The 17,487-nt window shown below is 57.9% G+C and overlaps 1 protein-coding gene across 1 annotated transcript; it reads left to right on the top strand.

Annotated features, from left to right (window-relative positions):
* Positions 1-141: 141 nt before the first annotated feature.
* On the top strand, positions 142-17,154 carry OAF (out at first homolog). The gene is made up of 4 exons (XM_025465231.3): positions 142-725; positions 13,654-13,788; positions 14,582-14,762; positions 16,105-17,154. The coding sequence occupies exons 1-4, from the start codon at positions 294-296 to the stop codon at positions 16,368-16,370; spliced, it is 1,014 nt and encodes a 337-aa protein (XP_025321016.1). The 5' UTR covers positions 142-293; the 3' UTR covers positions 16,371-17,154.
* Positions 17,155-17,487: the final 333 nt, after the last annotated feature.

Genomic DNA, 17,487 nt, shown 5'->3' with positions numbered 1-17,487 from the left:
TCGCCCGTCCCGCCCCTGCGGGGAGGAAGGGATTTGCCGGGACGGCCCAGCTCCTGGCACAGCCAGGTCGCCCGGGGCGCGGCGGGCGGGGAGGGGACGGAGAGGGCCGTCCTCCCACGGAGCTGCTGCGCGGCCGTGCCGGGTCCCCGGTCCCCCGCGCCCGCCCCGGGGCCGCCGCCGCCGAGCACGGGGCGCCGCCGCGAGCCCTTTAAGGGCCGGGAGGCGCGCGGTCTCTTTAAGGCAGGTCCCGGTGGTTTCTGTTTTCCGAAGGAAGTGACGGGGGGTGGGATTGAATGAAAAGTGCCAAACGGCGGCTCGCGGCGGGCGCGGGGCCCCGGGAGCGCCGCGAGCACCTGGGAGCCGCCGGGGGGCGCGCGGCCGAGCGGAGCCCACGCGCGCCCGAGCCCCCCCGCCGCGCCGCCGCCCCGCGCCCCGGGCCCGCCCGCCACTTGGCGCCGACTTGGGCCGCGCCGGTCCCCGCGCGCTCGCGGCGGGCCGGGCCCCCGGGGATGCTCGCGCCGCCGCGGCTGCTGCTGCTGCTGCTCGCGCCGCTGCTGGTGGGCGCGGGGCCGGGCGCGCCGGCCGAGCTGCGGGTCCGCGTGCGGCTGCCCGACGGCCAGGTCACCGACGAGAGCCTGCAGGCCGACAGCGACGCCGACAGCATCGGCCTCGAGCTGCGCAAGCCCGACGGCACCCTGGTCTCCTTCACCGCCGACTTCAAGAAGGTGAGGCAGCCTGGCTCGCCCGCCGGGGCCTGGGAGCCCGCGCGCCCCGGGGTCCCCGAGGCCGCACCGCGGAGGCCCGCAGCGGGAAGGCGCGCCAGGACAGGCACGCGACTGAGCCAGGGTCACCTCGTCGTCGGCTCCTGCCCGCACCTCTGGACAGGCTCCCCAGCCCCAGCCCCTGCCCCGCCCTGCGCTCTGCCCCAGGAATGCACCCCCTGCACGCACACACACACACACACACACACACACACACACACCCGCCGCCCGCTGCAGCCCCTCCAGCCTTTCACCCCCGCCCTTCCCGATCCCTGACCCGCCTCTTGCCCACTTGCCCCGCAGCTCTCCCAGGGCCCTCCAGCTGCTGACTCTCCTGCAGAACCGTGGACTCCCTTCTAGGGGTCATTGCCCTTTGCTCTAGAGGAGAAAGTCCTGGGCTGGCCATCCCGGGCCCCCCGGGTCAGGCCCCTCTCCTTCTCGGAGCCTCCTTTTCCACCTCTGTTCAAGTCAGTGAGGTGGCTCCTGGCCTCTCAGCCCTGACATCTCAGAGACTGTAAACCAGGTCTCCCTTTCACTTTCCTAGGCTGGAGACTGTGGGGGGAAGCAAGGTGGGGGTGGGAGGGGGTGTAGGAGCTGATTGTCCCTTGTCCCTCCTGAGCCTAGCAGAAGCTACCTCTTCTCTTTGGTCTGGAAGGCTGGAAAGCTTGCAGAAGGGGAGCGGGGGGACCTGAGCAGAGGCCCCGCGTGAAGTCCCCGCACTCTGGGAGAGCTGCCACTCCTTACCCTGCCTGGCAGGACAGCTGGCCAAACTCCATGTTTTGGCCCAGACTGCAGGAAGGGGGCAGAAACCAGCCTCTATTCAGTGTGTGTGTAAGAAACCAGAAGGAACCTTGAGGGACTAGAAGGTGGGCCTGGCCCCCAAGGTCTTTGGGGTTGGGGCGGGGAGGGGGGTACGGTGATGAGGGGGGAAGCGGAGGAGCTGGGGGATTATTAGCAAATGAGCCTGGAAGGACAGCGAGTGACTAACAGTGACCCAGCAGCAAGATTTCTGGAAGGAAAGAGGGTGGGTGAGGTGTAGGTACTCGAGGGGAATCTCCTGATACACACACACACACACACACACACACACACACCAGCCCCTTGTCTGCTAAAAACAGGCCCTGTCTCTGGGGGCCTGGAGAGGTGGGGACAGTTAGATAACTGGACAGCTGGAGAAGCTCAGGGCTGTAGAGCCTTGCCCAAGCCACCCCCTCCCTCCTGCCTCTTAGAGAGTGTGAGCTTAAGAGGACAGGGTGCGGAATCTGGGGAGTCAGCTAGGGACCCAGAAAAGCTGCCATGGCACAGGCCAGAAAGCTGGGGTGGTGGTGGTGGGGAGTCCAGTGGACAGTGGGGATAAGGCTTGACTGCTGATCTACCCCCAGACTACCGAGTTATCACCCACTTGGGACACAGGTGTTCCAGGGAGTGTGGAGTGTGGGGTGGTCACAGGTGGGAAGACTTCACGGCCCTTCCTTACTCGGCAGGCCCAAGCTAGGTTCTTGCACTCGGGCAGGGAGACAGGTGAGTTTGTGTGTGGAGAGAGCGAAGCTGACAGCGCCTGAACACCTCCAGCCTCCCCACACCTGAATTCCATATGTGTTCTTTTCCTGGGAAATCCCAATAGTGGCTGGATCCCTCAGGAGGCAGTGGTCTAATCCTTGCCTCTAACCTTCCATCGAAGCCCTTTGTCCTTGACACTGAGCCTCTGGCCGGCCAGGAGTCTCCTACTTTCCTGTCCGCTGCCCGTTGTCCTATGGAGCTGGAACCCTGGAGAAGGGCTTCCCCATACCCGGGACCTCAGCAGCAGAGCCTGTGGCTAGGACACAACGCGTCCGGCTGGGCTTCTATAGCCCCTGGCGGCAGCATGAACTATTTTATGGCTCTACCCATGCAGACAAGGAGACGAGAGAGCCCAGGTGGCAGTGGGGTGATAGACCGGGGCTATAGTTAGGGGGCTGGCGGCCCAGGTAGAGAACTCCTTTGGAGCCTCATTTTAATCCCTGCAGTGTGTTTAAACCTCCACCCAGGTTTCCAAAGTCTGCTTTTCAGGTTAGCCTCTGACCCAGAAGCTAGCATTTCACACCCGCCCTGGCATCTCCAATTGCACCAGCAAGGGCAGGAGTCGGGGGTGGAAGGTGCAGAAAGGGAAGCCACCCTCGGGTCTCTCCAGCTCTGGTTGCTCAGCTAGCCTGGGGCGGAGCAGAATAGCCTTCACCCCTGCCCCAGGCCATCGTCTGCATTGGCCAGAGCAGCTTTTGTACGCAGATCCTTCTGGGGTGGCTCACCTCTCCTGTGGCCCGCTTAGTTTCCAAGGCCTCGTGCCCCATGGTCTTTGGCAGATTTGCACAAGGTTCTATCTGGAAGTAATGATTTTTCCTGTGGGAAAAAATCTTGGGCATTGTGTTTCTTTTGTGTACCAAACACATTTGGGGTGCCTTGGGAAAAATCCCTAGTCCACTTAGGAATGGTGACGGTTGCCCTTTCCTCGCCTTTGGGAGACAGTCCAGGCTGAAATGAGACAGACCTGGTTTAACCTGGGCAAGGTACTTGATCCTTGCAGGCCTTCATTTCTTCTTCTGTAAAATGGGTGGTGATGATGGCACCAATCCCATGGCTATCAAGAAAACTAAACAGGTAATACGTCTGAAATACCCAGTGTGTGTTGGCTGCTGTGCTAAGTGCTTAAGAAATAGAAGGCCGCTAGCTTTCATAATCCTTGCCCACATCACATTTCAGCGTGGGTCCTCACGCTTGGACTCAGAGATGTTGAAGGACGGACCCAGAGTCATCCTTCGGGAGTCAGCACTGAGCCTAGAGGTACCTTGAGCCCCTCATCATAACCTCCTCCTTGAAGCACCATCTATTAGAGCTCTCCAGAGAAACAGAAACAATAGGACATAGAGCAAGATATATAGAAGGAAGTTTGTTGCAAAAAGATTGGCTCACATGATTTTGGAGGCTCCGAAGTCCTACGATCTGCCTGCCATTTGCGAGCCAGCGGCCCAGGAAAGCTGGCAGTGTGTTTCCAGTCTGAGTCCAAAGGCCTGAGAGCCAGGTGTACCAGCATCTGAGGACCGAAGGTGGAGGTCCCAGCTCAGACAGAGAAGGAACATTTGCCCTTCCTCTGCTTTTTGTTCTATTCACACCCTCACCAGACTGGACGTTGCCACTCACACTGGTGAGGGCCATCTTCTTTGCTCATTCTGCGAATTGAAATGTTCATCTCTTCTGGAAACATCCTCACGGATACACCCAGCAATAATGTTTTACCAGCTATCTGGACATCCCTTCACCCGGTCAGATTGACACATAAAATTAACTGTCGCACTCCATAGCTGCTGGCCAGCCCCTCTGAACGCAGAGCTGTCATTCTAGTCCTGCCAGGATATGCAGGGCTGCAGAGAGTGCCCCTGTGCTGGAGGCCTCCCAGCCCTCAGTCTGGCCCACCCTATGTCCACCTCCAGCACCCCCACCTCTCTGTTTGCCTCCTCCAAGAGGCAGCATTCTAGCACTGTCTGGCTCTCCCCACACTGCCACGCTGGACCTAGCAACCTAGGCATTGAGGCAGGGAGAGAGTGTTCAGTGTCTCGCTGTCGGACACATAGCCTGGAGCCCACGCAAGGATTATAAATGCCACAGGTAGCTTGGAGCTATCAAATGGCCGTCGTGTCACACCCTGCCCAAAGGCCTCTGACCATCAGATAGATGGAGCTGGGACTTTAAAAGAAGTGCCTTGGCTCAGTGGCTCCCAAACTTGGATGCCCATTAGAATCACTTGGGTAGCTTTGGAAACTCCCGATGCCTAAGCTGCACTCTAGAGCATTGAAATCCAATCTCTGTGTGCTATGATATTTTTAAAGAGGGCCCAGGGATTCCAAGGGGCAACAAGTTTGGGAACCACTGGCCTGGCTGCTCCAGGGGAAGGGCAAGGAGGGGACTGGGAGGTGGGCCCAGGTTAGGCTGTTAAAAGAATGTAGAGCCCACACTCACCTCTTTGCAACCTGTCACTCTGCCCACAATAACCCTAAGGTGTGTGAAGCAGTGGATAGGCGCGTTGGGTCTAATTCCACATGCCCTCAGTACACAAACTGTAATTCATAACACACACCCAAGAGGCAATACCCTCCTTTATAATCCAAATCCCGTGTGTGTAATTATACCCTTATGTGCACACTCACTGGGCATATCTAATACTGGGCTCGCCACCACCCCCAGGTTCTAACCTGGCTCTTTGTTGGTCAGCTCCCATGCTCTCCCTTCCCCCAAGCTGGTGTCTCCATCCAAGTCCAAGTTCTCTTTCCCCTTTGGCCCTAGTCTGAAGGTCCAAAAGCTGGGGGAGGGGATGAGTCATGTTCCAGCGGTGTGGTTTGGTGCTGACCGGATGGCTAGGGTGCAGCTGATAGATAGGAGAAAGTCATGCGCAACTGTTTCGGGGTGGTGGGTCCAATGGGAGGGAGGGAGGGAGGAACCACACACTCCAGAAGTGTGGCAGGAGGGATCCTTGGGCTTGGAGCCAATATAAGGGGAGCCATATGGTGGCGTGGGTCAGCCCAAGGTCATTCTGAAGGACCCAGGAGGAGTGGAAATGTGAGCCTTCTGGGCCCTGGCCTGAGCCCCGGTGGGTGAGTGGGAGTCAGAGGAGGGAACAGTCCAGAGAGCGCCAGAGTCCCTGCCTTGGGGGCTCATGGTTGGGCTGGGGGAGCAGCGTGGGAAGCTGCATGCTGTCAGAGGCGGTCTGGAAGATGTGGAATGTGTAAATGACCGCGCTGGGGCCAGAGGCTGTTTATTATAACAGGATGTCACATCACACAGAGGTCAGACAGGAGAAGCTTTTAGATACCCGTCTCCCCCTACCCGGTCTATGTGAGGTCTCTGAAATGTAGCAGTTTGGAACACAAGCGTGTGACGGATGGGTTGTTTTCCTGAGGAACAGAGGGCAGCAGAGATGCTTTCAGGAGACGCCCAGACATTTCTGGAGTCTGGAGCATTTTCTCATAGGAGTTTGTGAGAAGTCACCAGATGGAATGACCTGGCTTGTGTCCGTGGGGCCCTTGGATCTAAAAGCAGTCCCTCTGCCACATTTGAGGAATTCCGCCGTGGATCAGGGATTGGCAGCCCTGCTGGAAGGTTCAGACATGCTCCCTGGAGCTTGGCAAGCATCCCCCCACTCCCACCCCCCCCGAACACCATTGTCCATTGGCGAATCCTCACGAGAGATCCTGGATCAGGCTGTGAAGACTGCCACCTGGACCAAGGGCGGAGTGGCCTGCTAGAAATAAGATGGGGAGAGGCAGAGCGGGGCTCTTCCCTACTGGGCTGCCAAGCTACAGAGAAGTCGTGGTGGTAGCGGTTGTAGAAAAACACAGGACAGATTCCTGTTCGCAGGAAGACAGGGTGCAGCCTCGTGATGATAAGTGCACGTCCCTGGATCCCACACCCTGAGTGGTCACTCAAGTCACACGCCGTCGGTTGCTTTCATGCACTGTCGCATCTGATCCTCACTACTACATCACCGGGCACCCGTTGCCCCCATTTTGCAGACGTGCATACTGAGGCTTAGAGCTATGAAGTGACTTTGACAAGATGAAGTAGCTGATGATCCAGGATTAGGGCCCAGGGATCCTTCTATTATATTGTGATTGATTGTATGTGTTGTAACATAAGTAGGCTCCTTCCAGAAGGCTGGAGAAACCTGAATTGAGGTGGCAGGGGGAGGGGAGGCAGAGGTTGACAGAAAACCTTAGTGCAGAGGAATAAACCCTCCTCTGTAGAGACTTGGGCTGGATCCCTTCCCCTCCAGGCCCATGACCCTCAGTGGATAGGAGGATTGACCCCTTGGCTGCTTAGTGCCTGAGACTGTTCCTCGGGGCACGTCGGGGTGCAGGGACTGTGTGTGAGAGATCTCACAGAGACTCCTGAGCACCCACCGTGTACATTTGTCTGCCCTGTACCAGGCGTGCGACCTGACAAGCCACTCACCCTCTCAGACACAGCTCCCAGGCTGGCGAGGAGGGAATTGCTGTCACAAGCAGAGGCCAGTGTAGACCCTGGGGAGTGGAGTAGCAGTGCCAGCAGGTCCCCCCACCCCAGCCCCCCTTCCTCGCTGGGAAGCGGTAGGGGCCAGAGCATCATTAGGAGCTCCCACCCCCGAAGTTGGCAAGTGTTTAAGCGGCTGCCACTGCGCATTCCGCTGAAGGGCAGGGAGCGAGGGAGGCGGTGGGGCTGGGAATCTGGGTGAGAGAGAAGCACGGAGCCCCATCTTAGGAGCCCTGAGTCAGCGGGACAGTGGGGCGCAGTTGATCCACACAAAGCCTCACATTGTTCCCTGGGGCAGTTGGAACAGTGGTGACCTTTGGGATTCGGCTGATAGAGAACTGGGGGCTCAGGGGGGCTGGGGGAGGGCAGGGGGGCCACTGCTCATGCCCCTTAACAAGAAGCTTTTGTCGAGGACTCGCCCCAAGGGCGTACAGGCGGCCGGCCCGTATTGGGGTCAGCCGAAGTCCCGGGGTGCCGGCCTGGGAATGGGCTTGGCCTGGCTCTGGGTTGGCTCCCCTGACCCCTGTTCCTGCTCCGGGACACTGTTCCTGCAGAGTGGCCACCGTGCACGGGGTTAGGGAGGTGCTGGTCCCTGGCTGCCTCTCCTCACCTCCCCGGCCCCATGAAACCGGCTCCTTGTCCAGCCACGAAGCAGCTCCAGCCAGGAGCAGAGGGGTAAATATTTAGATTGGCTCAGCCCGGCCTCGGAACCCTGCGCTGTGCTGCGAGGGGAAGGAGACAGATGACGGGGCACAGTCCCCGGACGGTGCGGCTGTCCCAGAGCAAGCAGCCTGGGGGACTTGGTGCCTCGCAGGACCCCAGAGAGAAGGCCCCCGGCCTGGGGTGCAGGAGAGTAGGGGAGTGCAGTGAGGGACGGGGCGGCCCCCACCCAGGCCCCTTGGTCCCCGGCTCCCCATGGCTGGGCGCTGCCCCCCTCCCCAGGCGGGCTCTCTGGAGAAGGGGGCCGAGGGTGACCGCAGCATGAGGACCTTGTTCCGCGTGGCCGAGGGGGTGTGTGAGAGCCCTGGCAGTGACTCACAGAGAGGGGCGACGTGGAGGCTCCGGGGGGGACACTGAGGGAGGCAGCGTGCTCATGTGAGCATCCCTGGGGGCCGGGGAGAGACAGGAGCAGCTGTGTGCGAAAGAGACCGTTTGAGAAGCAGCAAGTGTGCGTGGAAGATTACAGACGTGGCCCAAGCATGGGGGGAAGCAGGTGGGCCTCCGTGTGTTTCCGCTCAGATTCCACTGGGCTGCCACGTAAAACCCCAACAGCGGCTGCAGCAAAAGAGAAGCTTGTTGAGGCTGGAAGTGGGCAGTGGGGGGCAGCGTGGCAGGTCCACGGCATCCCCGCTGAGCTCCCATGGGCTCTGTCTGCAGGGCTGCTTCCCCTGGGGCCTCTCCCCAGGAAGGCTGCCATTCCAGGGCGCAGGGCTGGGCCCCTGCTCTTCCCAGAGCAGCTCCTTGGGTGTCCACCCGGAGCCCCAGCAGGGCCCGGCCAGCGTAGCCTTCTCTCCGTGAGATGCGGCAGATCCCGGGAGTATAGCAGGGTGAGGAGTGGACACAGAGAGGGACAGTATCTGGACGGGGGCTGGCAGGGGGCTCGGAGGAACCTAACCATCACTGGATGGTGAGTCAGGAGACCCCCGGGCTTCTGGTCCTGGCTCTGCAGCCGCATGACTTGTGAAGGGCATGTCCCCAGCTGGAACCTCACTGGATCATGAACTAAATGATCCCCTAGACCTTCTGAAAGCCGAAATAGCAGCTGTAGGACTACCAGTCTCCTGGTTGGAGGTGAGGGAGTCGATAGAGGCCCCTGGGCATGCGTGCATTCACTCAGCTAATAAATGTTGAGCTTATTGTTGAGCTCCATGCCAGACCCTGAGGTCACTGCATCACTAAGGTCTAGTCTCTGCCCTAGAGCCAGGGGTAGATCTTACTGGGGGCCTGGATGACTTGTTACTTGGGCAGAAGATGCCACATGAGGATGGGGTCCTCGCTCAAGGCATTTAAATCACGTGCACACTGAACCGGTGCAAGGCAAGTTTCAGATCCAGCTCAGAACTTCCAGTGATCTGCTAGATGAGCTCAGGCTCCTCGGCTGGACTCTCAGACCCGCTGCCCTGCCCTCTTACCAGCCTCTTCCTTGGACCACTCTGCCCTCCCACACCCCACCCTGAGAAAACCACGCTCTTGTCTGTGCAGTCCTTCCTTCGTTTCCTCATTACCAGGCACTCACTGAGCACCTGCTGTGCTCAAGGGGGTGGGGAGGCACTGCAAATGAGCTACTTTCCCAGCCTCAAGGAGCTGAGTCTGGAAGCTAAGGCGAGAGAGAGAGAGAGAGAGAGAGATGCAAACACAATGGGATTTGTGCTGTAGAGGTTAGGAGTTGGGGCCGCCTGAGTCTACAAGTCATCCAGGCCCCCAGTAAGATCTACCCCTGGCTCTAGGGCAGTGAGGGCAGCATTGGGAAGACAGGCCAGAGGAGGGGATGCATGGGCACTGAGTCCTGAGAGATGGTAGGCAGATGGGGACAGGGCATTCCAGGAGAGGAATCAGCTCACGGAAAGGCACAAAGCCTCACTGCGCCTATTCTGGAAACTGTGAGCTCCTCAGCTCAATGCTCAGGGAATACAGGACAAGCTGTCAGCGGAGGTGGATGGGAGCCTCTGGAGGGTACACCTGATGGCGAGGGCAAAAGGAGCTTTTGAATGGCATTAGGCAGATCAGTGACAATATGGAGGGCTAGATTGGGTGGGGGTGTGATGAGAGCCTCACGTTTCCCTGTCTTCTGGAAATTCCTGTCTCTCTCCTAGAGAGCATTCCTCTTCCTTTGATCATCAAGGACCACTGAAATGTCCCACACTCTGGAGAAGTCTCCCCTCCTTCCTGGCCTCCAGTCCCACCCTTAAGGGGACAGCAAATGCCCCTTCATCTACCCTTTGCCCCATAGCCTTTACCACACACTTCAACCCTAGGCCTTCTGTGGGGCACTGGCTCTGGTTGTTGGAGGTCAGCCTCTCCATGAACCCCTTGAAGACAGGGGCCAGGGCCTTGGTCTCAGCCATTTCCCCCACCCAGCCTGGTGCCTGTGAAGCCTTTCCCACCAATTTGTTGACTCCCTGCAAGCCAGGCCCCAGAGGAGTCCCCTGGCCTCACTGGGCCTTAGGTACATCTTTAGGAGAACAATCTTTGCTCTTGCTTCTGCAGGTCTAGAATAGGTCACAGCTGGAGCGAGGCCAGAGATTGCAACAATAATAGACAAAGAGTTCAGCCCACTATGTTCTGAGACCTTTCGCTCATTTTTTCCTCATGATAATCCCTGGAGGTGTAGGTATTGTTAGTTTAACTCATTTAACAGATGTGGAAATTAAGGTGCAGGGAGGTGAATTCCCCTGAGGTGACATGGCTAGTATCAGCAAAGCCGGGATTTGAATGGAGGTAGCACGGGCTCCAGAGCTGTTGCTCGGAACTACCGTGCTGTCCTACAACTTGTCTACTCCTGCTCTTTACTTAAAACCACAAAGGACTTCAGCCGGGGCTCACGATCTCCGTGGCGCAGGTGCCACACCCTGTACGTGGCCCAGGTGCCAGCCCTGGTACCGTAATCCTCTGTGTCTTCCTGGTGGCCTGCTCCTGATAGGCTGGAGGTTCCCGGGAGCTCATGCAAGAAGGAGCCTTATAGAAACTTCCATCCTGGGAGTCCTAGCCTGAGTCCTGGACATGCAGAACCTGCCTCCAGCACTTTGACATCTTCTCCAGCTGTGCCATCTGCGGCATTAGGCCACATCCGGCTGAATCATCCCAGAGCACTTGGGCGAGGAGGGAGCTTGGGAGCTGAGCTTCCATTTGGCCTGGGCCTCACATCTGGCCAGATGTTTGCTGAAGTGGGACGACCTCTCCCCCTGCCCTTTCCTCTGTGCTGGAGGGAGGGGGCCCCTGGAACCTTCCCAGTGAGTCTCAGGTGTGGAGGGTAGAAGGGAAGAGGGATACTGGTCAGGATGATGGAGCCAAGTAGATCCAGAAGCTAGGGGTGCCCACTCCCTCCCAGGGATCAGTGAGTAGAATACGGTTTCTCTGGAGAAATAGGATCTATAGAGGTTCTGGGCAGGCAGGCAGGAGGGTTAGAAGGGTGGCCTGCCTTGTGTTGCCCCTCCTGTCCGTGTCAGACGCTCGTTCTTACTAGTCACGCAGAACCGTGAGCGGGAACTGCCACACTGCTAGGGCAGGTCTACGCAAGACTTCAGGCATGGCTGGAAAACAGAACTGAGTTCTATTCCTTGCTCTGCCACTTGGCAGCAGTTTGGCCAAGGGCAGACCACCCTGCCTCTCTGGTCCTCGGTTTCTGGAGCGAGGCATCAAGTACATTTGGGAGGCAGTGATGCTTCCTGGTTGACACAGCCCTGGCTTTGGAGTCAGACTGCCCCGGGTTAAAATTCCAGCCACATTTCCTCCTAGTCCCATGACCTTGAGCAAGTAACCCATTCCAAACTAAGTAATAATCATCCTCCCCACCTCCTGTTGTTGTAAAGATTTTAAATAGGACAATACATCCTTTTTGACTCATAATAACAATGACTTGTCCCTTCCAGTTACAAACTTCAATGAATCTCTGCCCCTCCACGAGGAAACCTTCTATCTCAACGAGAGATCCTCATTCCCTCTCTTTGCCCCCAGATTCCCATTTTGGTATCATTCTGCTGTTGTTGCCAATGTTTTGTTTAATATAATAGAGTCAGGAGGAAAATTCAGAACAGGTATTTTGGGGTTTTTTTTGACTCCACTCTGGTCCAAGAGTTCAAATGCTATCTCTTAATGACGGGCAGGTGATATTCCTGAGCAAAAACACCACTCTGCAGCCATCAGACCACAGGTATGGGACGTGGCTGTGGCTTTGGAAAAGGTGCTGTGAATATTCCAGCTAAGGTTCTTTCAGAGTCCTTGCTGAAGACACCCGGGAGGTGGATGTTGGACTCTGCCTTGGGGTCCAGCCAGGGACACCAGGCTGACTCAAGCCCTAGGAGGGGAAGTCTGGTATCGGGTCTCACCTGGCAGGAAGTGAGCCCCAAGTAGAAAATACGCTAGTGGACCAGCCTCCAGGCAGTCTCCCCTTGGCCGACCCAAGGGAATGGAAAATCAGGTGGCCCAGGCTGGCAGGGCAAGGAGATTCCAGCCTCGTGGCCCAAGAACGGATTTCCTGTTGAGAGGAAGCTAGGGTTAAGCTGAGCTCTGATTCACCTTCCCCGTGAGTCTGGCATCAACAAAAACCTCTCCCGGGCCATCCTCACCAGCTGGGCCTCGGTCTCCCTTTCTGCACTATTGATGGAAAAATCTTCCCATATATGCCCACACCTCCTTGTCCTAGAGATCATCTGTAGTAAAAGGAAGCAGGAGAAGCTTCCCTGTAGAGGCAAGGGACCTCACAAGTGGGTGGGAATTTATGGGGTGGCAACACTCACTGGCTCCGATCACCTCCAGGGAGGAGATGGGCCACAGCTCTAGCACCTACTGAGCACTGACTCGGGGTGGGCATTTTTTCTGGGCCCTCCACACTCGCTCAGTTTTCACCACAACCCAACCCGCTAAATGCCTTAGGGTCCCCATCTTACAAGTGAGACTTCCAGAAGCTGGAAGATAGGCCTGGGAACTGGCTAATGCGTGGCGGAGATGGGGCACACCTTCCCCTCGCTGCCCATACAGGGGCCCAAGTGGGGACCCTCAGGCCCTGTTTCAGAGCACTTGTACTCTCGGTGCTCTTAGTGGGTGAAGCCAGGGCACATACTTTGAGAGATGAATAGCTATGCAGGGCTGTATATGCTCGGTGCCAACCCCCACTAGGGTTCTAGACGGAGATGCTCATTATGGTCCAGCTTCCTCCCTGGCAGGAGGGGTGCAGGGGGACGGTGGTCTTGACAGATTTAGACCACTTCTGACCAGGCCCTGCTAATAACTTCTCCCTGGGAGCAGTTGGCCAAGGCACAGAGTTGGTTGAGAGCAAGGGGGTACCTTGGGTACAGGTGGGTCAGGGCACAGGGTGCCAGCAGCCAGATTGGGAGGGGGACCCCATCCTGCCTTGCAGGTGCCCCCTCTCCCTTTGCCCTCTGCTGACTTCCATTCATGCAATGAATGAGTAATGGGAAGGAGCCATTGGCCTGCTAGCAATGCCATTAGTAATCCCATGGGGAAAGGGGAAGTGGAGATGGGAAGGGAAGAGAAGGGTGAGCCGTCCCAGCTTCCTTGGGCCAGAATGGCAACAACTGTGGCCAGCTTGTGCCGTGTCTGCCCTTAACCCCATCCTGTGCCCATGCCAGGAGTCCGGATGATGGGAAGCCCTGGGGCATTTTGGAAAGCACCAATTTCTGGGCTTTCCCCCAAACCTACCAAGTAAGAATATCTGTGAGAGAAACTCTGGAATCTATACTAGTAAAAAGTTCAGCCCCTCCCCTATTATGCCCTGGTTTAGGTAGTTATCGAGGTGGTGACCTCCCCCAACCTGGGTGACACAGGGGTGCCACCGCGGGGCAGCATCAGCTATGAATGAACCAGGCACCAAAAAAGGGTGCTGTTTCTTTTAAGGTGAAGTTCTGTGCTTTTAAATACAGCTCTGTTTTGAAAAGCTTTTTAGTGGTTCACTATGTGAATTTTCCAGGAGGCTTTGGAACATCTGGGGTGTGTTCTTTCAAGTTACAGGTTTAAATGGAAAAGATAAAAAAGTCCTAGATCAGCAGGAGGGAAATGTCCATTGCAGGGCAGGGCCCAGGCAGGTGTCCTGTGCAAGGCCTGATATGAGCCCCGGGTGGGCTGGGAGCGAGCTGTACCCACCCCAGCCCATCCCTGTCCTCCTGCCCCTTCCCATCAGGATGTGAAGATTTTCCGAGCCCTGATCCTGGGGGAGCTGGAGAAGGGGCAGAGTCAGTTCCAGGCACTCTGCTTTGTCACCCGGCTGCACCACAATGAGATCATCCCCAGTGAGGCCATGGCTAAGCTTCGACAGGTGAGTGCCTGCCTCGGGCCTGCCCTGGCCCAGCTCCTGCCCTGGAGCCCCCATTCCCTGCAGCCATCGTGACCCCAAGCCTGGACCCCACCCCCCATCCTCAGTCTCCCACCCAGCACCTGAGCCACCCTGGTCCTCATCCCTGCTACCTACCCCACTCTCACCCTACAGTCCCAATCCCCTTGATTTTGCCCCAGGCCAAACCTAACTCTCTAATCCCAGATCGCTAATCTGCACAGTCCCCTAATCTCAGCTCCTCCCCCTGTATGGTGGAGGCTGGGGGCTTCAGATCTGCCTTCAGCCACCACTCCTTATCCAGGTGACATTGCACGAGCAACTTCGCCTGCAAAGCTTCTGTTTTCTTACTGGGAAATGAGTTCCACTGAGAATTAAATGAGCTGATGCGTGTAGTGTGCAGACGCTTCAGCCTGTTGGCCCGTGCCCCATCCCTTCCTGGACCTTGGGCCTCTCCCCAGCCTCATCTGAATTCCCTAACCTCTCCAGTAGGGTCTGCTCTAGGCCCTTCCCCTTCTGGCTGCCCACCAACGCCACCCCCGGCCACTACCAGTATTATGTATCAGCCCCAGGTGTCAACCAGTGGCCAGTTGGAAAGGCCTGGCTGTGCCCTGAGCATTTGTTTCTCCATCAGCTAGAGGGGACGCTAGGCGCCCTTGACTGCCAGCCTGCCCCAAGGCTCTGAAGGCAACCAGCCTCAGTTTGAAACTCAGCCATCAGGCAAGGAATGGGCAGGGAGCCTTCTGAGGCCAGGTGGGAATGGCTCTTCTCCACACAGAAGAATCCACGGGCAGTGCGGCAGGCCGAGGAGGTGCGGGGCCTGGAGCACCTGCACATGGACGTCGCCGTCAACTTCAGCCAGGGGGGCCTGCTGAGCCCCCACCTCCGCAATGTGTGCGCCGAGGCCGCAGATACCATCTACACCCGCCAGGAGGACGTCCGGTTCTGGCTGGAGCAAGGTCAGCCGGGTGCTGCCCACTGTGGCATCACATCACCTGTGATAGAGTAATGAGGTGTGGGAGTTCAGAGGAGGGTCCCCTAAACCTTCCTGGAAGAAGGGGTGCCTGTGTGGCTTTTCAGTGAGAGGAGTCAGCCAGGTGAAAGCGACCCCTTCCAGGTAGGAACACACACAACTGTGACGTGCTAGGCCCCGTGGAGGGAGATACCTGGTCAGCGCCTGTCTCGTTCCTTCCCTTAGTGACAACACAGATCATGGGAGGGAGGCCCAGGTAGCAGGATCCAGGTGGCACCCAAAGACCCATTCCTACCTGCCCACCTGTGCTGCCCCCCACCCCCGCCTGAGAAGTCAGCTCCTCTCCTTCCTTCCATGCCCTCCCCAGTGGCAACATCTCTCCCCCAAGATCCTTGAGGGCCACCCCCCTCATCTTTGTGAGCTCCCTGCCTTTCTGCCGAGGTGGCTTTACTGCCGGCACACCTCCTGACACCCTTCCCAGGACTGCCCTCAGGTCCTCCATGCAGAGGGCACAAGGAGATGTCACAGTGCCAAGTCCGGGTTCCTGGTCTTTCTGCCCAGCCCACTGAGCACTAGAGAAGTGCCTGCCCCTCCCAGGGCCCCACCGGATTTCGAAGTGCCCAACAGAGCTGTGGTCCTGCCCTCTGTACACAGCCCTCCCCGGTCGGCTGCACCCCCCAGAGGCCGGTCCTACCCGTGGCCACAGAGCCGAGCCAGGGGCCAGGTTCCTGCCATGTCCCTCAAGCAACCCTGTGTGTGCGCTGGCCATGCTGACCGCCTGGCATGTCTGTGTCAGCCCTCCTCAGATACCCCTTCCTCGAAGAAGCTCTCCTTGATTTTTTTAAAAAAGATTTTATTTATTCATGAAAGACACACAGAATGAGAGAGAGGCAGAGACACAGGCAGAGGGAGCAGCAGGCTCCATGCAGGAAGCCCGACGTGGGACTCGATCCCGGGTCTCCAGGATCAGGCCCTGGGCTGAAGGCGGCGCTAAACCTCTGAGCCACCCCGGCTGCCCTCTCCTTGATCTTCTACTCATTCTAGCCTCGTCTCTATTCCATCGCATTCTAGTGTAACAATGTTTTTAAACATCGGGCTGAGTGCGGCCGAGTGGAGACTGAAGTCAGACAGCCCTGAGTTCCGTTCTCACCCCACTCCTAACTCTGTGACCTCAGTGAGATCATTAAACCTCTCCAGGCCGGGTGCCTCATCTAATAGAACAGGAATGATAATACTTAGCTCCTTGGGTCGACGGGATACCCCAAGAGGCCATGTGGGGGCAGGGGGCTCCCTCTTTTCCCTCTGCTGACCCTTGCCTGTCTCCCCAGGTGTGGACAGCTCCGTGTTTGAGCCTCTGCCCGAGGCCTCCGAGCAGATGCTGCTGCCGCGCTGCGGGCAGGTGGCAGACGGCGGAAGGCCCTGCGTGTGCCGCTACGGCCTGAGCCTGGCCTGGTACCCCTGCATGCTCAAGTACTGCCACAGCCGCGACCGACCCACCCCCTACAAGTGCGGCATCCGTAGCTGCCAGAAGAACTACAGTTTTGACTTCTACGTGCCCCAGCGGCAGCTGTGCCTCTGGGATGAGGACCCCTAGCTGGGCTGGGCGAAGGGGGTGGTCTCTGAGGTAGCTGCTCTGGGCCCACCGCTCTTCCCCCAGCCACTGGTGGGGGGCAGCCCCCCAACTGAGGCCTTACTTCCCTTCTCCCTTGACCCCGGAGCCTCTGGCCCCATCGTGCAAGACTGTGAAAAGGGGTGTGGCAGGGCAAGGGTTAACTCATGAAGGCAGCCCCCACTCCCACCCTGTGCCTCCCTTGGGGACAGGGAGGGGGGTTCTCCAGACTCGCCCCGCCTCCCCTTAATCTCCCCCGAAGTGTTCTCTCTCAAGCAACCAAAATGTGATGGCCCGTGATTCTATTTAACTCTGAAGGTTTAGATGCTAAAAGGTTTAGTCGGTGTCGGTGCCTGTGACACCGCCCTCCCCACACACACACCCCCACTCGCCCATCTGGAAGGAGCTGGCCCCTCTGCACCATCAAATGCCCAACAATGAGGGGATCCCTGCCCCGGAGAGGGGGCTGTCGGGGATCACTGCCAGGGCCCCTGCACCAGATCACAATGCATTCCTGTCCTCCCGGCCCCCAAGGGCGGGACAGGTGAGGACCTCCCAGCCCCCACACAAACCACACGTGCCTTTCCCCAGACCCAGACTCTGCGGGGAGACCAGGCGCCCGCGTTTCCCCCCAATCAACGGAAATATTTTTGTAAAGGTTCTGGGGGCAGCGAGGAAGCATAGAGTATGAGGAAAACTTGAATTCCAGATTTTTAATGCAAAGTATTTATCATTTGTACCAGAAATAAAATTTTAAATTTTTATTTGACTGACAGCTCGCGACTCAGAGTTCTGAGCGAACTCTTGGCCAATGCTGCCACCTGGTGTCAGGAGAAGTGTCCCGTTTACCGGCGACCGGGCTTGGGACCCCTCCTGAAGCACCTGCGGGGTGCTCACCCGTTGTGCGGCAGGCCGCGTGGGGACTGGGGGTGCATATTAGGGAAGGATAAGTTAAAACTACTGCGCTTAAGAGGAGACGTGCACAGATGAGCAAGCCGGACAGTAGTAGCGGAAGATAGGTGAAGGCAAGAAATAAGAAACTCCAGAACCAGACCTCCAGGGTTCAAATCCTCGCCTTGCTGCTGCGGCTTTGCTGTGCAGT

This window comes from Canis lupus, chromosome 5 (genome assembly GCF_003254725.2).
Source record: "Canis lupus dingo isolate Sandy chromosome 5, ASM325472v2, whole genome shotgun sequence".
Lineage (NCBI taxonomy): Eukaryota > Metazoa > Chordata > Mammalia > Carnivora > Canidae > Canis > Canis lupus.
Note: the sequence above shows the minus strand (reverse complement) of the source record. Positions and strands in the feature narration are given on the sequence as shown.